The sequence below is a fragment of the Chelmon rostratus genome, chromosome 21 (assembly GCF_017976325.1).
Source record: "Chelmon rostratus isolate fCheRos1 chromosome 21, fCheRos1.pri, whole genome shotgun sequence".
NCBI lineage: Eukaryota > Metazoa > Chordata > Actinopteri > Chaetodontiformes > Chaetodontidae > Chelmon > Chelmon rostratus.
Window position 1 is genome coordinate 23,127,663 of NC_055678.1, and position 20,586 is coordinate 23,148,248.

The 20,586-nt window shown below is 40.6% G+C and overlaps 1 protein-coding gene across 3 annotated transcripts in view; it reads right to left on the reverse strand.

Annotated features, from left to right (window-relative positions):
• rab3gap1 (RAB3 GTPase activating protein subunit 1) overlaps positions 1–14,452 on the reverse strand; it is a 78,766-nt gene extending 64,314 nt beyond the window's left edge. For 2 of the 3 annotated variants that reach the window (XR_006007873.1, XM_041962331.1), the window contains exons 1-6: positions 14,409–14,452; positions 14,243–14,298; positions 11,649–11,727; positions 11,407–11,539; positions 10,719–10,797; positions 9,789–9,908 (exon numbers count right to left, since the gene is read on the reverse strand). Coding sequence is in view for 2 of the 3 variants with exons in the window: in XM_041962331.1 (XP_041818265.1) it covers positions 9,789–9,908; positions 10,719–10,797; positions 11,407–11,539; positions 11,649–11,727; positions 14,243–14,298; positions 14,409–14,426 (485 nt within the window). In the remaining variant the exon portion in view is untranslated. Of the gene's footprint in view, positions 1–9,788; positions 9,909–10,718; positions 10,798–11,406; positions 11,540–11,648; positions 11,728–14,242; positions 14,299–14,408 lie in introns of those variants that run through there. The other variant, XM_041962332.1, reaches the window with a different exon arrangement.
• Positions 14,453–20,586: the final 6,134 nt, after the last annotated feature.

Consider the following 20,586-nt stretch of genomic DNA (forward strand, 5'->3'; position numbering starts at 1 on the left):
ATTTGAGGATTCAGGTTTTGGTGAAGTTGATGCTCTCCTCCACCTTCCATATCCAGCTGTGTTTCCTTTTCCAAGGCCTCCTTCTGCTGGAGCATTCCAGCTACCTCTGACGGAGCTTTGCTTGGGCATCCAGTGTTCAGCTTAAACCAGGCTTCCAAATCCTGAACAAATCCTTCCTTCCGTTTGTAAATTCTTGAAAACCATTCATTTTGCCTTTTTTGTTCATCATTTGAAATTAAAGGCAACAAAGAGTCATGCAAAGCAGTGGCATTTTCAGACAGTTGCACAATTACATCAATCTGTGATTTCACAAGTGAAACATTTTTCCCATCCTCTTTTGTGGACAATATCAAACGTTTTATATCCACTTTCCTTTTGCGCTCCTTTTGTATTGATTCAATTTTATTTACACGGGCCTTCTCAGTGAGGATTTGTTTTCTTTCATCCTCCCCTTTGCCACCAGTTCCACCAGTCTTCTCAACACCACTCATTTTACCACACACAATTGATCACAGAGAAAATCCATCCCAAACCAGCGACATCAAAAGCCACACCAAGCCGCAGCCTTCCAGCGAAACGGCACTACATCACACAAGCCAATTCAGTGTCGCGCCCCAACACACCGTGGCCACAACGCTGATTTCCAAGCGGCAATAACTCGTTCAAATTGTTCCAACAAGCCAACATCACAGCTAAACAGAACAGGTTACATACCGCCGGATACAGCGAAGGATGTCCGCCTGTTGCGTTCTTGTGGCCGCGGGTGCGATGGGATCAATGAATCCAACTATCCACTTGCTCCATGATGTGCGTCCAAAGCGATCCTTAACTTGTGTGATCCTGAGGCTCCAATCCGTTTTTTGGTCTTACTTTTTTGCTGACAAATATAGGCGACTATCCTTATCCACATTAGCCGCCGAGAGGCTGAATTAGGAAAAAAAAAAAAAAAAAACATACCATGCCCGACGCACTGGCTGAAATTTGTGTTTAAAGACTAACCTGCTTCAAAAGTACTGCTTCGTGCATTTATTGGTGATTAAAACTGAGCACTTACATCAGAAAGGCACAATTCCATCAACAACAAAATCAAGCGGTCAGCAAAAAGTAGCCCTTCCCGTTCACCCCCTCTCAGTTCAAAACCCCAATACAAGGTGAACAGATGCCTATACCACCTCTGATGCTGACGTACCACCAGCATGTGACCCGCCTACCCTGATGTGACAGTACCATAATAATAACAATAAATTATTGCGGCTATAGCTGCCACAAAGAGCATGAACATGTCTTTTTAAAAATCTACAGGTACACATTACAAAATAAACTAAATAATGTCCTGTACCATGTTATTGAATTAGTTGCTCGTTTCACCATTGTGTATGTCCACTAAAAGTGTTTGTATTTTCTGCCCGGCTCAGATTGTTATTCTACGTGTCTAACAACATTATGGAAAGGATCCTACAGAGATAGACTTTTTATCAAAAAGTAGAGAATAGAAGAGACAGACGAAGAGTAAGATCTGTTGTGTTTAACCAGAAAAAGCCATTATATCGCTCTTGCCAAAGCCACCAGACTTCATTTACAGGAACAGTGATTTTATCATCACGAAACACACTTCACTCAAACTAAAAGAAACAAAATTCACCATAACCTTCTTGGTTCATCTTTCACTGTTCCAAGACTCACCATCAACTCTGGTTAGGTTTAAATAAACTCTAAGTTCACCAAATCGGTAGAGGAGTGAGAGAGAGGGCAGACATCAGAGAAGCATTGGGGAAAAACAGTGTGTAGAGCGGGAATATTGTCACATTGGGTGAAGGTAGGTACTGGACAATGGAAACTGGTTTTGTGAGTTTCGTCCATCATGCAGTACATTCAGTGCAGCCACAGCGGCAGTGCTGTTTTTTTCCTCCACAATTAAATATTATTTTTCACAACTGAATACATTTTGTTATTGTTTTTACAATTCGAACAACGATTAACATTTTAAATATATACATTGACAGCCCTTGTGCCTACGGTGTAACTAGTGCGGAGAAGAGTTAAGTAGTATTGTCTTGAGAAGTCTCTAGGTGGTTAAAGTTTAATGTGTAAACATTAAGTGCTTGACATAATTTTAGTGACTGCTTTTACGTTCTCAGACTCAAGTGCTAATATCTTAATCTTTATCACACTTTAACACATTTTTACTGTATTTTCATATACAATAACATGTTTATATTTTTTTCTTGTCTTGTTTGCTTACATTATCTTACAGCCACATGATTGGCCGAGCCTCTGTGAGTTTACACCCAGGCTAGTCTGGTCTTGGGGCACTGTTTTTTTTGAGTTTCAGATTGTTTCCCTTGTTAAAACCCCCATCAGAGATGTCACAATGCATGCATTGCAAAAAATTATGAAGATTTATTACATCACTGATTAAAAAAAGTGCAATGATTCCACCTTCTCAATCAAAATTGAGGACCTCGGTTGAATTTTGGTAAATTTAAGAAAAATATTAGTTTTTTTGGTGAAAATTATTAGTTACAACAAATACATGACAAATTCATCTAATAATTAATATATTTTACTTTACATTATTACTATACTTACAGTACCTATGTACTGTATTTTCACACAAGAACACAACAACATTTATAATTTGTCTTGCATTGTAAAAAAAAACCCCAGAAAAAATAATGTTTTTTTCCGGCTACCACCGACTGGTTCTGATTTCATTGGCTCAGATTTTTAACAAAAAACATAATGTTAAAGATATCTTCATTTTCCATTTTACTGTAAAGATTAAAATCTTATTTAGTGGTCCATTCTGAATCTTCTAAATGCTCTGTGGTTGATAAAACACAGAAAATCTTCTGCATTTATACAAATAAAGAACCTTGCTTAATTCCTCAAAATATTGTGAAGTGATACAGAGCTTTTGGTAAAAGATGGAACTTGAGAATTCTTAAAACAACATCTAATAATAATAATAATAATAATAGTAATGCATTTTATTTATAAGCGCCTTTCAAAACACTCAAGGACACTATACAAAGATAAACAATAGTAAAAACAAGACACATTAAAAGCTCAGAGAATGTAAAACACAAGAGAAAACAGAGTTTAAAAAGTCATAGTGAATACGCTAACTGAAACAGATGAGTTTTGAGTCTGGATTTGAACAGGGGTAGAGAGTCAATATTGTGGATGTTGGGGGGAAAGTGCTTTCCGGAGCTGGGGAGCAGAGCAACTGAAAGCTCTACTCCCCATAGCACTGAGGCGGGCAGAGGGGGCAGTGGGGAGAATGGAGGAGGAGGAACGGAGGGAGCCAGAGGAAATAGCAATTTGAAGAAGATTAGTCAGATAGGGAGGGGCAAGATTGTGGATGGCCTTGAACGTGTGGAGGAGTATTTTAAAATTAATTCTGAACCTAATAGGGAGCCAGTGTAGATGCTGAAGTGCAGGGGTAATGTGGTGACATGAAGGGGTTTTGGTGATGATACGAGCAGCTGAGTTCTGGACCAGTTGGAGCTTATGGAGGGATTTTTGAGGGAGACCAAAGAGGAGGGAATTACAGTAGTCAATGTGGGAGGTGACAAGACTGTGTACAAGGATGGAGGTAGTGTGGGAGGTGAGGGAGGGTGGTTTATGTTGCGTAGATGAAAAGTAGGCAGACTGTGTGGTATTATTGATATGGGAGAAGGAGGATAGAGAGCCATCCAGTATGACAACCAAGCTCTTAACCTAAGGGAAGGGGGAAACAAGTTGTTAATTGAAAAGGAAATACTGTCAGCTTTGGATAGGGTGGATTTGGTGCCTACAAGGAGGACTTCAGTTTTGTCACTGTTAAGTTTTAAGAAGTTGGAGGAGAACCAGGATTTGATTTCAGATAAGCAGGTGGTAAGGGACGGTGGGAGAGAGTGACAGAGGGTTTGCCAGATAGGTAGAGCTGGGTGTCCTCTGCATAGCAATGGAAATTGATGTTGAATTTATGAAAGATATTGCCAAGGGGAAGGAGGTAGGTGATGAAGCGGAGGGGCCACAGCACAGAACCTTGGGGCACACCAGAGGTGACAGGGGAGGGTTGGGATTTAAAGGACTTGAGTTGAATGAACTGAGTACGGCCAGAGAGATATGAGTGGAACCAGTCGAGGGGTGTGTCAGTTATGCCAATGGAGGAGAGTCTATGGAGGAGAGTCTATGGAGGAGAGTCTATGGAGGAGGACGGAGTGAGAGATGGTGTCAAAGGCTGCACTTAGGTCAAGGAGGATGAGAATGGAAAGTAGGCCAGAGTCAGCTGCCATGAGGAGGTGTGATTGAGAGTGAAGTTGAGATGCTACAAGCTTTTCTAGGATTTTGGAGATGAACAGCAAGTTGGAGATCGGGCAGAGGTTGTTGTAGTCGGAGGGATCAGAGCCAAGTTTTTTCAGTATTGGGGTGACAGCAGCAACTTTGAAAAGTCAAGGAACAGTTCCAGTGATGAGTGAAAAGTGGATGATGGCAGATATGATAGGGAGAAGAGAGGGGAGGCAGGATTTGACATGGGTTGTGGGGAGGGGATCAAGCTGACAGGTGGAGGGCTTGGACTTGGAAATGAGGTCAGAGATTTCAGAGGGATCCGGGAGCTGGAAGCTAGAAAACAACTGTTGGAGGGGGAAGAGTTCAATGGAGGAGGGAAAAGGAGGGTTGCAGTTGACTTGTAGGTGGATTTTATGAATTTTTCATTAAAGAAGTTCATTAATGCATTGCAAGTGTCAGCTGAGTACAGGTGGGCGGGGAGAGAATCAGGTAGTTTGAGGATTTTGTTGAGCAGGGTGAACAGTGTTTTGGAGTTGACTTTGTTGGAGTGAATTAAGGTGGAGTAGTAGTCAGATTTTGTTTGAGTGATGGATGTGGGCTTTGTACATTTCTTTGTGAGCAGTGAGACCAGATTTCTTGTAGAGACGCTCAAGTTGATGACCTGTGGCTTTCATGGACCGGAGTTGAGGGGTATACCAGGGTACAAGACCGAGTTTTAACAGGAGCAATACAGTTTAGGATGCTGTGAAGACCATTGTTATATAAACTGACTAGTTCATCAGGGGGAGGGGAAGTGATCAGGAATCAAGATATTTTCAATGGAGGCAGACAGTGTATCAACGTTGATGTCCTTAATATTACGGAAAGAGATGAGGCGAGGAGTCTTGATGATGATGATGATGATGGAGAGGTGGAGGGTAACACTGAAGGAAACAGGGAAGTGGTCGGATATGTGGAGGTCATCAGCTGAGCAGTTGGAGGGGGAGAGACCAGAGCAGCAGATTAAGTCCAGTGTATATCCTTTAATATGGGTGGGGAAATCAATAAATTGCTGGAAACCAAAGCTATCAAGACTAGGGCTGCAACGATTAGTCGACGTAATCGATTACAATAAAAATTTGTTGAAGCGAAAATTTAAGCGTCGAGTAGTCATGTATGATAAAAACACACAGTCCGCTTCGTGCTCATCTGTAACTGCAGTGCACTACAGGAAGTGCTGGGGGCAGTATCGCTCGCCGTTTACATCGCACAAGGAAACAGAGAAGAAGAATGAATGAATGAATTATGGCGGAACAAACAGAAGGAGAGGCTTGAAAACTCCGACCTAAACTTTCCAAAGTTTGAACATTTCACAGAAAATAATCCAGCAAAACACGTGAAATGTAAATTCTGTGAAGCTCAACTATCATTTCATGGCAGCACATCGGCGAAGCACGAACACCTTAAATGCCGACACCCCGGAGCCACTGGATCAGAGTTCACAAATAACGTTGATGCCGAGTAGATGTTTTTATTATTAAATTATCACGACCTGGCTTGTGGGCCATGACAAAAAATGGTGAGACAGGTTTGTAGTAGAGGTTAGCAAATTTATTTAAATCATAAAGCAACTAGACAATGCTTACTGGTTAATTAATTGTCCGCCTATGATGCACGTACATAATAGGTTTGTGTCGTACGTCTAAAAGTCGGAAAATCATGGAAGAAGCTTGCTGAGGGAACGCTAGTTCACTTACGTTTATGCGTATTTTATGGCAGAAACCAATGAATCACAGGCGAAGCTGCTTTGACATGCTTAATTTCAGCCCCTGTCGATACTAGCGTTTATACTGAATTGTAAACATCTTTCACTTATCAACTGTGTGATCTGGAGCATATTAATTCCATATTTAAGCTGTAAAAAATCAGTGATAATTTGTTTCAGGTATTTTAACTGCCAACTGTCAAAATGCATGTTTTATTTATTTTTTACTTTTATGGGCTTAATTGCTTTAAGTAAAAGCAACTCCTTAGTTGGTTTAAACATTATTGTCTCTTCAACCTGCAAGGCTGGTTAACTGCAACTTTTTTGAGTTAGTTGTTTACAAAGATTTTTTGCTTACTACCACTTGCACTTTAAGTTTGTATTATTTAATTTTATTTTTTGTTGTGGTCACAGTGATATTATATGTTCAAAAATATATCAGCTGTTACAGATACATGTTTTATGTGTCATTATTTTAATATATGTTTAAAAACATATGCTGTTAGAGTATAACAGGGTAACTTTCACAGGTGTGAAGGTTTATTAAGCAAGTTAGGTTAAACAGAAGCCCAAAATAGGTGTTTGTAAACAAAGAAGATAATTGTGACTAATCGTGACTAATTGAAAAAATAATCACTAGATTAGTCGACAACAAAAATAATCATTAGTTGCAGCCCTAATCAAGACATGATGAAAAGTCACGGGTCAGAGGAAGATTGTAATTGTCCATGTGGATATTGAAGTCCCCTAACAGAATAATGTTAGGAGAGAGAGCGGAGAGATGGGTGAGAAAAGTGATTTATGTCATTTAAAAATTCTTCGTGTGGCAGAAGCAATGATGGTGGGAGTGGGGCCGGGTAGTTGACAGACAGTACACTCCAGTGAACTGAAGGCGGGCACGGATAAGGCTGGACTCTCCATGTCTCGCGGTGAACTATCGTGAGACCGCCATCACGAAAGGGTTGACAGATGTAAACAAAACCATGAGGAGTACAGTCATTGAGTTGTGAGAAGTCGCCAGGTTGTTGCCAAGTTTCAGTTAAACAGAGAAAATCAAGCTTACGGTCAGTGAGGATATCTTGGATGAGATGACCTTTGCTCGTGAGTGAGTGAATGTTGAGCAGACCGAAGTTGACTGTGGTGTTGTCCTGTTCGACTGATGAGTACTAGTACACTGTGATTAACAGCACGCTCGGTGGGTCTGCGGGGGCGGCGGGTGGTGGACCAGATTGATTGTATGGCTGTGGAATCATTGAAGTGGAAGCTCCGACGAGATCCCCGATGGGGATATCTCTATAGGCAGGAGGGCGATGTCCGGGTGCAGGTGTAGCATTACCGGTGGAGGGACAGCTAGGTAGCCTCGTAGCCGAAGGAGCTCAGCAGCCGAGTATTGGAGCAGACAAGAAGCAGGATGGCAGAGGAGACACAGTACAATCCAGGCGAGTACAGACCAGATAAAAAGCTTGACGAACCGCATTGTGAGCCACGACAGTCATAAAAACAGGTCATAAAAACAGGTTAAAAGTCCCTGGGTTGGCTAAAAGTTAAAAGTTGCTGGAGAGTAGCGGCTGCCAAACGTGCCAGCGTACACTCATGAGCTGTACAGAATGATATTTTGATGACATCATCATCATACCTGACTTGAAAAAATCTTTTTCTATATTTTGTGTAGGTGGAATTCCACCTACTAGTATGTGGATAAATGTACCGTATTTTCCGCACTATAAGGCGCACCGGATTATAATGCACACCTTCAATGAATGGCCTATTTTACAACTTTCTTCATATATAGGGCGCGCCGCATTATAAGGCGCATAGAAAGAAACTACCGTACTGTGGTGTCTGGGGTTGCGGTATGCATCCACTAGATCAGGGGTCGGCAACCGGCAGCACCGGAGCCACATGCGGCTCTTTCATCCCTCTGATGTGGCTCCTGAAAATAATTAATGAGCATTTATTTAAAATGTATTTTATTTTAGTTTGTTTGTTTCGAAACAAACAAACGCTGTCACAGATGAAAGCTTATCCTGCGTAAAGATGCAAGTGACGGCGCACAGCACTGATGTGCAGACCCTGTGGGCTGAGGTTCAGGAGCAGAAATCACATTAACTGCGTTTGATGAATATTTTAATTGCCTATTATTTAGCAAATATTCATATTTTTTTCATTGTTCAGTGAAATAGTCATTTTATTATTCAGGTTGACAGATGACAGCACGTGCCAGTAAAAGGATGACAGCACGCAGAGAATAGAATGCCCTTTACACTTATACCGCTGTTACTTCGGCCACGCCCCCTGCATAATTAACCAATATTGATCCATATAAAAGGCGCATCGGATTATAAAGCGCACTGTCAGTTTTTGAGAAAATTAAAGGCTTTTAGGTGCGCCTTAAAGTGCGGAAAATAGGGTATATAAATGTAATGTATGTATGTAATGCACACACGCGCACACACACACACACGCACGCACGCACGCACACGCGCACACACACGCACGCGCGCACACGCACACACACACGGAATTCTTACAGTATCTGCAACACTTCTCCTTCAGTCATTAAAACCTGCTGTCATGACGGCAGCAGGAAAGATATGTTGTAGAGCCTCATATTTGAAAAGTGCCATGCCAGACCACTGTGCCTTTGTGAGCAGCAGTCCACTGGGTTTACCTTTTCTAAATCACTTGCAAATGACCCCAGACTACTACAGAATAAGCACACACACATCTAGATACACCAAACCAGCCTGTTTTTACTCAATATTCCTCTAATGCTGGAGACATCAGTATACCTGGACTCATTATGCATTGTTACTTGCTTCATTTTAAGTAAAATTGGCATTTGTTTTACTCTTGAAATACATTACTATGCAAACACTGCTTTGTCATGCCAATTATCACATGAAGTTACCGTTTATGACATGAGATGTTGTAGAATTAAAACTAAAATTAAAACTAATTAAAATTAAAATTATTATGGGATTTTACAGGCCTAAACCAAATTTGTTTTTATTCTTTATTTCTATTGTGCTTTTACTTATTAATAGTTTAAAAAACCCACAACATCTGCCCCTGCCTGCAGATTTGTGGTGCTGCATTCGCATCCAGTCACTCTGCACCATCAATAATCTTAATAATATAGAAAACAATATTATTTTCTGGAGAAGAATCTTTCCATTTGTTGAGTCATTGTTGTCATTCTTCACTATGACTGGCACAGCTGTTTCTGAGCTATGACACTAATGACATGACTTGCTGAGAGTGTGTTTACTTATTATCACATTGTCCGATATATATTTTACCTCACCCACTTTCCAGTGGTTAATCTTGATACGCCAAATCAACAGGCAAGCTTGGAGATGCTGACTACTACAGAATATGCACAACCTCATCCAAATCCTACTGCTTTATCTATGTTGTCTTGCTTAGATTATTAAAATAGGGCCCTTACAATTTATGCTTCTGGCCATTACATACAGGTCATTCAAAGCTGTAACTAATTTGATTAGATTTTTAAAATTCTTTTAAAATTTTTTGAAATTTGTAACGAACATAACAAAACAAAAACTTTCTGAAAACAACATAATATAACAAATAATATTTGTATTGTGACAATACATTGTATTTAGAATGCCATAAACACATTTGCAATATTAATAACTTGAACAATTACTTAATTTCAGCTTCTTTTCCCACATTGGAGTAACACAGAAAACTGGCAGAACATTTAAAAAGATCACTGCCTTGAGGGATGAAGGGGACTCACCAGCCAGTGTTGGCCAAAGAAATGGAGATGGAGCTGAGAAGCAGATTGCATTTGGACTCGCTGATGATAGCCTCACAGTTGGTTCCAGGGATGATGACCACAAACTCTCGTATACCATACCTGTCACCACAGACACAGTTACATACAGGACATAACATCAGCATCACATTTTTCTCATGGTCTAGCAACTAGTTTGCATGCCTGTTTTTAGTCACATATGACATAGCTTAATACAGTATTTAATGATACACTTGATGAACTAATTACAATGAATATAGTTGGCTATAGTTTTAGTGTACATATAAGGAATTTATACCCTCATAATTGGGTTTTAATACTATTTATTACATCTAATTCATTCAAATGACATCAGTATAACAGCTCTCATGTTAGGCATTTTCTGATTGAAAGGGGGGTTATTCTATGGGTTGCCCCAGCAAGTTGTATTTCAGTAGTGAACAATGAAGCCAACTTCACCAACTCCATTATCAAACAACAGTGAAGCTGTGATAACAGTGCTAGGATTAGCATAACATTTTATAGTCTATCCTTGTGGTTGAGTTGATAAAACACAAAGACTGTAACCACAGTGTTTCAGGTTCGTTTTCTGCCAGCGTGCTTATTGTCTCTCTATACAGTAGTACAACCCTGATTATGAAAAAGTTGTGAACCTCGCTCCATCCTTGCTTGAGAATTACTAAGATTTAGAGGATGTCTCTTTTATACCCAATCATAATACTATCCCCTGTTACCAATTAACCTCTGCAATGTCACAAAAAGGTGGGGTTTTTTTAGCATTCCACATCCTATCCACACTTTCCATCCACATTTTCAGGGACATTTCACTGATACAGTTTTTCTGGCTATGGCACAGGAAGATGACACGTCTGTAATACACTTAAAATAAGTAAGCCATGCCACTGAACTCACCATCTAACCAGGCAGTGGGCTCTAGGAGGGAAGTCATTGTTCATACATAGAAGATCCTGCATTGCCAAGGGGAAAGCATCTAGACAAAAGATCAAGAGTTGTATCAAACATAACTTTTAGAAGGATGAGTTCAGATGTTTGAGTGCACTTGCTAACTATTACCCACTATGGTTTGTTAAAAACAGTCATCAAATAACATACATATATAATACAATAACTATAATTTAAGCATAAGGAAAATTAGAAATGTTGTTGTTGTTGTAATGTTGTCAATGTGTCTGCAATAAAAAAAACAAATAAATCTGCTAGTGAAATCTAATTTTTCACTAAAAAAGTGAATCTAAAAAAAAAACTTCATTGACGTATATAGATATATTTTTGACTTTTCCAATAAACCCTTACAACCTTGTGTGTGTGTGTTTAATGCACAATAGGTCTCTTAAGAGAGTGATGCATTCAATTTTATATTTTCACCAATTTTTAGGCTTCAGATTTATGCCTTGTCTATAAAAAGCAGATATACTGCTTCCAAAAGTATCACGCGCACACACACACACACAGTGTAACAAGCACATGAGAATAAACAAATGTAAACATCCAGTTAAAATGCAAATGCTAAAACACTTCTCACATGAACTCAATTCATTAGGTAAAAGGCATATTATGACATATTCAGCCATGACTGTACCTTCCTCAAGCTTGTCCTTCCCATCGTCCTTCTCACATTCTTGTTTCAGGAAGTAGTGAGTTATGTAGAACTTGAAGTCAGCAAAATGTATATCCTGAGACTTCTCCCCCCAGGTACCACTGGTGTATTCACCCTGTGTTTAAATAACGTAGCATCATAACAGAGGGTAGGTGCCTACTGACAACATACGGTTCTCTGGTGTTATTAAGATGAATATTCAAGGCTTAATGAAAGCAGAATACCTTCTCAGGGGACAACTTTCCTGCAGAATTCCCTATCAGCTTCCAGTCATTTAGCACTTCCTCGACTCTGGACACAAACCTTGAAATAGATTAAATGAGTTTTGCTGTCAGCAGCAGGGATTAGTTGGACAAACACATTATCATACTATGACATGCAATCATTACTGACTTTCTTTTATTAAGGACAACAACACTGGACATGAGCTAACTTAGTACTAAAAACGTCCATTAACTGAATTTTTTAACTTAGCTTTACATTTTCTTCAACAACCATACAATATATAAATTTTCAAAAAAATACTTTATTTTTAGCTGTACTTCCCATTTGCACACATCATACTCAAATACTAAGAAAGAGACATTCACAGAGACAGCATAAATAACCACTCCGAACTATAAATGTATAAAGAGACCAAACCAGAAGAAGAAAATCATAAAATAATATTAGTAATTGTCCACTCCAAAACACCACAGAAGGATCCACAGGATACCAGACATACCAGTTTCTAAAATGTGAAGCTTTGCTGCTTTTCAGTTTTATACCTCTGTAAACACAACAATATCTTTGAGTTTTAGACTGTTGGTTGTCACAGACTATGTGTGCCAGTTTCACCAGGCCATGCATGTAATAAGTAAAAAAAAAAAAAAAAGAGTTCATGTGGGCAATACATGCAGTGTTTGTGTGCTAGATGGGGGTTGGATACCTTTTGCTGTACATACATTTGCTGAATACACTCTCTTTGTACAATACTTTTTTATTACTACTGTTTGCTTTTTTTGATATTTTATTATTATGTATATACAGTAATTATTATATTATATAGTTTGTTCTTTATAGTCCTATTCCACTTATTTAACTGTGTGTAATGCTGTTCCTGCACTGCAATTTCCCAGCTTGGGATAAAGTCTGTCTGTCTGTCTGTCTATTTCCTGAACTCCCCAATACAACAGAGGATAGATATAGTCAATGATATTTAGAGAGGGAATTTCTCTCTCTCTCTCTCTCTCTCTCTCTCTCTCTCTCTCTCTCTCTCTCTCTCTCTCTCTCTCTCTCTCTCTCTCTCTCTCTCTCTCTCTCTCTCTCTCTCTCTCTCTCTCTCTCTCTCTCTCTCCCTCTCTCTCCCTCTCCCTCTCTCTCTCCCTCTCTCTCTCCCTCTCCCTCAAAAATGTGTTCTTTAAATTATGGGCCAGGTGGGTCCTGTATGTAAAGCCCATAAGCCGGTTATTCAAGAGCAGGGGTCGGAAATCTTTACCACTCAAAGAGCCATTTGTGCACAGCGTCTGCACATCGGGCTGTATATTGTCACCTTCATTTTTACACAGGAACGCAAGTTGTCATCTGTGAGGCGTGTGTGAGGTTTGTTTTAAAAACAAACAAACTAAAATAAAATACATTTTATTAAATACTCCTTAATTATTTTCAAGAGCCACAGGGAGCCGCATTAGAAGGATGAAAGAGCCCATGTGGCAATTCTAGAGATACTGAATGAATTATTTTGTTATGTCGGCTTTTCCTTGCAAGCCACATTGACTTTTATTTTATTGCTTATTTATTTTCACTTATTATTGATATATCATTTTCATGACTTTGATGTGCACACTTTACCTTTCCCAAAAAGTGCAAAGATCTTACATTTTGTATAAGTCTTTGGACAACAGATGAAATGGTACTGCCCTTGCCGGGTAAATGTCTTATAATGCGCATAGTAAGCAAGTATAATTTGCTGTCCTAAAAAAAAAAAAAAGAAAGAAAAAAGAAAAAAGGAATTGCTACTGGTGAAAATGATGGATATGCTGGCTTGTAATTCTAGTCAAAAATCAATTAACGATTTATTTATAATTGCATTTTACAGTTTACATTTTGTTTACATTGTGCAACAGTGTTCCTAAAGCGCCTAAAGATTAGATATCACCAGTGAGTATTGTCAGACTACGTGTGGTGTTAGGTGCATGACTGGTGGTGGTTCCTAACGGATGTGTGGCAGTGGAATGGAATGGAAGGGAAGAGACTTGCTAGAAATCAACATTCTCATCTGAATAACTCAGTTATCCATGTACAAAGAACGGGGCTGGCTAGCGTCGCCAACATTTCATTTACATACAATAAAAGCCTCCCGGAGAAAATTTTTAACGTGAAGTAGCAACAGCAGAAAAGCTAAGCTCTCCTTAAGTAACTTTACACAGCTCCAATATGGCTAAAAGCAACACGCACACAGTAAAACAACCGAAGGCAGATGCCTTAAAGTACAAACAAAGGCGAGATTTAGGTAGCTATAAAGGTACTGAGAAAAGAACATAGACACATTTTGAACCACCTCGAGTTAGCCGTAGTCGGCCCAGCAACCAAACAGAACAGCAGGAGTGCGGCTCGTTGGCGCAGCTATCTTGTAGTGTGCCTTCGGCCCTCATCATGGCTTGGCTCGGCACTGCACAGCTTGAATGGCTCTAATTGTCTACCTGTGTGTATATGTGTCATTATGGCAGCAGGCCGTGACGTACAGGCTGCTGTACTGATTACTCGTATCTAGTAATTATCACCGCATGTATAATTGTCTAAACTAGCGATTTTGGTCATCAAACTGATGCTCGCCTACCGTTCCCATTCTGACGCGGTGGTGAAATCGGTGATCTCAAAGACCTCTGACTCGGGCTGGAAGAGAAAGAAAGAGGTTGAGATTTAACAGAAATACGGTTCTAAGCTGCGCGTTTAAACAATTACACTGATCTCCTGCAAGAAGTTAATCAGCTAGGAAAACTTACATCGCAGTCAGCTGCCATGTTGACGTGCCGTTCTCCTTCTTCTTCCGCGTTTGCACTTTCTCTTTTTTTCTGTTTCCGGCTGTCTAGACACTGCATGGCGTTGCGCTGCCCCCTACAGTTCAAAACTGAATATCACACTCTGCTCTACCAATTGGCACAAACCCTGTAAACAGACAGCTACGTTTGGAATACTTACTTAACATACTTACAACGTGCTTCCTAGTAACATTCAGATTTTTTTCAAATAGAGATGGGGGTTATAATTTGAGGGGGATTTGAATTTAAAATGTCTTAATTTTCGTGCAACGTTAAAAAGTTTTTCTATTTCTATATGTGGGGTGAGGATGTGGAATGGGTTGAGCGTGGAGCTCAAGCGATGCTCTAACATGACCCACCTTAAAAAGCAGTACAAAATCTTGGTTTTCACAAGGTACAGAGAGGAAGAAGGGCTTGGACGATCACCGGATGATCTTTTTGTTTGATATTTTATAAGTATTTAATTTGTTTGTAAATATGAACTTGTGTAAATACGTATGTTTATGGGTGTACAGGTATATAGGCAGGGACGGCTGGTATAAATGGGCTAACAGGGCTAAGCCCTCCCAAGTTAGCACACAAAAGATGAGAAAATCATTTTTTAAATAACTTACAACAGATTGTCTAGAATTTAAGTGAAACAAAAGGTAGCAACAGCACCAATCAGTCAAAAGAAAAACATAGAATATCTCTAAATGGGCTTATTTTTTACAGCCCAAGCACGTACAGTCCGCTTTCATTCATTTCATTCTTATAAGTGATTGACAGGTGTCATGTCACGCCCCCGTGATTTACTGGTCATTTGGGCTAACTTCAGTCAGCCCACAGGCCGCTGACTTTTGACCAATAGCAGTGAGTGAATGCAGTGGTGCTGCTATCTGTGTCAGGGTTGGGAAAGAGGGAGCAAAAATTCAGCTATGGCGGGCGTTGGCATGAACGAGGTGGATTATTTGCTTTCTTGTCCATTTTCCTCAATGTCTTTGTGTAACGGAGTAGACCTTTAGCTGTTAAATTATGGCAAAAAAAAAGGTGCAACACCGCTATCTATTGGTGCAGTAGTCGGCTTGGGTACTGCACAGAGAAAAGAGGACTTCACTGTGAAGACGTCCTGTTGCATGGTCCGGGATAATTAATTATTTTATTTAATGTTTCAGATGTTTATACTTTATATTTACTGTGTCAAGTACTCACTGTGACCTGCGCTAACTGTTTCGAGCACTTACTGTGAGTTATAAGACTGTAAAGTTATGTTTAGAGATTTGTTGCTAAACTATCTTAAATGTTCTCCCTCGTGTCCATGGTTGTTCAGATTGTCCCGCAATCTGAACAACCACTGCGGTGCTGTATGCTGTGTTGCAGGTAATATTTTGTGTGTCTTTTATGTAATTTCTCATGAAGTTTCATTTTGTACATCAGTCTGTGTGAGCACCCTTTTTATTTGTTCAGAAAAAACGCTCACATTTGTTCATCCAGATGTTGAATGTGTTCTTAAAAGATATTTTATGTCACATAAAAATTAAATGAGGATTGTTCACTTGTGACTTACAACATAACAATATACACTATACGATCACACAAAGATTGTTTTTATTTTATTTTATATGAACAGATTTCAGTATTTTATTTTAGTGTTCGTTGTACTGTACAGAGAAAAGAGGACTTCACTGTGATTGTCCCAAGACTGTGATGCTAATATTCCCATGCCACTGCGGTGCTGTATGCTGTGTTGCAGGGAGGAGCGGTAATAAAAACCCCATAATTCACCTGGTCGTTGTCTGTGGTCTGTAGAAGCAATAGTAGTGTGGAGCTGCATCTCACAGATAGCTGTGACCCATCACATTTGGAGGAAAAGATGGAAGTTAAGAGACCGGGATCACATCGGCCAAACGATGTGAAGAGAAATTGAAAGGTGATCTGATTGTGATGTACAGTAAGGCGTGTTATGCAGTGTAGTGCATTTAAGAAAAGACACACACGGCCAGCGTGGGTATATGCCGAAACTTTACTGAACAACGTATCTCGGTACATGGTCTCCCAGGTAACTTATAACCTCGTGCATCATGGGTAATGTAGTATCTTAAAGCTACACATAACAACACATCTCCCCCCTTAGAAGAGAAATTAACCTTTTACCCGACTTTGACCCAACCAAGTCTATGTCTAAGACCTTGTGTACTGTGCATTACTTTAGTCTAAATGCTTTAAGTAATTGTTCTAAATGTTTTAAACATTCAAAATTTTAAACAAACATTCTTTTTTTTCTTTTTTTTTTAACAAGGTCACAGTCTTTGGTTTTCAGCAACTTTCAATGAGTCTCTTTGGAGGCTGAGTCGGGCGCTTGGGCCTGCACGGTGTCTTAGCAGGAGAGTTATGGACACAGCAGGTTCCAGCAGGATATTGTCTCCAGCTTGCGGCGTCGTGTTGGGCTGTTCCATCTCAGGCTGGCTTGACAGTTGCGGTTTGAGATCAACGCGGTTTCTTCGAAGAGACCCACCATGCTCCATTTGAACTTCATAAGAGCATGGTGCCACCTCTTTTTGTACTGATCCACGAAGATTCCAGATGCCGGTCACATGATCTCTGATCCTGACTTGTTCTCCTGGCCTTAATTCTCTCAGTTTCTTTGCTCTTTTGTCATGTTGATGTTTTTGTTTCTCTTTGTCTTTTTCTTTCTCTTTTTTGATTTTGTGTGCTCTTTTGGATGTCAAGAGATTCTCATGAATTGGCAGTTTGGTTCTCAGGCGTCGTCCCATAAGCATTTGGGCTGGGGTCAAGCCATTCTGCAGGGGTGCACTCCTGTAGATCATCAGGCTGTGATGAAAGTCTTGATTTCCATCGTGTGCTTTCTTAATGAGACTTTTGACCAATTTGACTGAGCTCTCTGCAAGGCCATTGGACCTTGGATAGTGAGGGCTTGATGTTATGTGCAGAAACCCCCATTCTTTTGCAAAGTCAGCAAATTCACTGCTTGCGAATTGCGGACCATTATCCGATACCAGTTCACATGGGACTCCATGTCTTGCAAATACAGTTTTCAGGAACGCAATAACTGCCTTGCTAGATGTTGCTTGTAAGGTCGCGACCTCTGGGTAGTTTGAAAGGTAGTCTGTCACCACTATGTGGCTCTTTCCATGGCAGTCGAACAGATCCGCTCCTACTCTGTAGAATGGTCTACCTGGCACAGGGTAAGTCATAAGTGGCTCTGCCTGCTGTTTCGAACAGTAAGTCAAGCATACTTCACAAGCGGCTGTGGTCAGGCCAATGTCTTGGTTCATTCTCGGCCAGTACATGACTACACAAGCTTTGCGCTTACACTTTTCTTCCCCCAGGTGCCCTTCATGTATCTTCCCGAGCATGTCTTTGCGCATTGAAGATGGGATGACAAACTTGTTGCCCTTGAACACAATGTTGTCCGCCACCGTGAGCTCTGTTTTGCAGGTCCAGTAGTCCCGAACTCGCTGTGGACAGTTGCTCTTGTGCTCAGGCCAGCCTTGTTTGATCATCCTCTTGAGCTCTTTCAATGTCTCGTCCTTTTCAGTTTCTTGTTTGAGACTTTTGAGACACAGGAAGTGACGTCATGATCATGTCAACATATGCCTGTATGTCAGCAGATTTGTCTTTGTCTGGTTTCTCATGTTTGTCAACAGCCCGTGACAGTGTATCAGCTGCATACATGTATTTTCCTGGAGTATAAGTCAATTTCACGTCATATTTCTGCAGTTGTATTAACATACGCTGTATTCTCAGGGGACAGTCAGTCAATGGCTTGGACATGATGGCGAACAATGGTTTATGGTCTGTCTCTGCTTCTACATTCTGCCCATATACATATTGGTGGAAACGCTCACATGCATAGGTGGTGGCCAGCAATTCCTTCTCGATTTGCACATAATTGACCTCGGCGCTGGTGAGGGCTCTCGACGCGTAGGCCACTGGTTGCCATGTTTCCTCATGCAACTGTAGAAGGACGGCTCCTAAGCCATATTGAGAAGCATCAGCGGAGATTCTTGTCTCTCTTTTAGGATCGTAGAACCTAAGCACTGGCTCTGAGATGAGTATCTTTTCCAGGTTCTGAAAACACTCCTCTTGCTGTTGTAACCACATCCACTAATTTTTCTGCTCCAGTAGCATCCTGAGTGGAGCCGAAATGGCTGACAGCTGGGGTATGAACTTAGCTAGGTACGTGACCATCCCTAAGAACCGCCTCACCTCATCCTTGTTCTGGGGCCTCTCCATATTAGCTATGTTTGACGTCTTTCTCGGGTCAGGACTCACCCCTTTCTCAGACACTACATCTCCGATGAACATCAGTGACTTGACTGCAAATTCACATTTGTCTCTGTTTAGCCTCAGATTGACACTTTGGGTACGCTCAAGCACTTGTCGTAGTCTTGTGTCATGTTCCTCTCTTGTGGATCCCCACACTATGACATCATCCATCATGGTTGTGACTCCTGGAATGTGCTCGAATATGGCGTGAATAGTCTTGTGATAGACCTTTGGAGCCGATAGGATTTCATATGGAAGACGGAGGAATCTGTATCTTCCTTCCGGCGTGTTGAAAATACAGAGTCTTGAACTTGCGTCATCAAGCTTCATCTGCCAGAACCCTGAAGACGCATCGAGTTTACTGAACCACTTGGCTCCTGCGAACTGAGACATAATCTCCTCATGGGTTGGCAACTTGAAGTGCTCTCGTTTGACAGCTTTATTAAGATCTCTGGGATCCAGGCATATGCGTAATGCACCATTTTTCTTTTGTACAATAACGAGGGAACTCACCCAATCTGTCGGTTCATTGATTTTCTGTATGACGTTTAGCTTTTCCATTCTTGCTAATTCTTCCTTCAGCTTTTCTCTTAGTGCGAGCGGAACTTTTCGGCATACGTGAACTACTGGTGCAACTGTCTCGTCCACATGTATTTTGTGTTCACCTGGTAAGCAGCCTAGTCCTTCGAAAACATCCTTGAACTCTGTCATTAAAGTCTCTTGATCACTGTTTTCTGTATCTGTGTTTTGTTTATCTGCTGTCTGTGATGCCACCACAAACACTCTCTTCACGAGATTAAGTTTCTCACATGCTGTTAGTATTGGTTGCACATTCTTTTCAACAATTGGTAACTGTGCCTTTAATGTCTGGCCTTTGTTCTGGAAGGTCGCTGCTTTTAACTGGTGAAAACTGGTTTAACTTTTCATTTTCACTGGATGGATTTTGCTTTTTATTTTCAGCGTTTTGTAATCAGCGAATGACAACAAGTTCACTTGTGCTCCAGTATCCAACTTAAACGGTATTATTGTCTCATTTACAATCACTGGAAGAATCCATTCTCCTTTCTCAGCATGGGATGCCTGCACTACATCAACGAAAAACTCATCTGGTTCCTCATTCACTGTGTGCACTTTTTTCTTTATCTCATCCATGCAGCATTTGGCATAATGGTTTCTTTTGCCACAGCTATGGTTTCTTTTGCCACAGCTATTGCACGTTTTCCCATAAGCTGGACATGTTCTCGGCGCGTGACAGCCTCTGCATTTCTTACAGCTGCCTTCCACCATTTTGTCTTTGTTTTGTTTATTTTGGCGCTTCTTGCTGTTCTTTTGTTCTTACTGCTTGTTCGCCATTTCCATTTAGCCAGTTCTTTGACTTGCTCGCGTGAGCTTTCTGATGCCCGGCTGCACAGGTCCACTGCCTTATCCAAAGTCAGATCTTTCTCTCTTAGCAATCTCTCTCTCAGTCCATTGTTAGCAATTCCACAAACTATGCGATCCTTTATTAGTGAATCTCTCAGTTCACCAAACTCGCACGTCTTGCTCAATGTGCACAGTTCTGCCAGGTACAGATCTAAAGTATTGCCAGGCTTTTGGTCACAGGAAAAGAACTTATATCTCTCAAACGTTATGTTTTTGGTAGGCACAAAGTAATCTTCGAATTTCTTCAACAGTGTAGGTAGTTTCAGATCATTGGGTGCAATATGGAAACTGTTGTAAATGTCCAACGCATCTTCCCCGATTATGTGCAGAAAGATTTGAGCTTGCAATTTCTTGTTCCCCTGCCCTGCTCCACTAGCAGCTAGACATTTTAAATCTCTGCTTGAAACGTTTCCAGTTATCTGCGAGATTTCCACTAAACTGCATGGGTGAG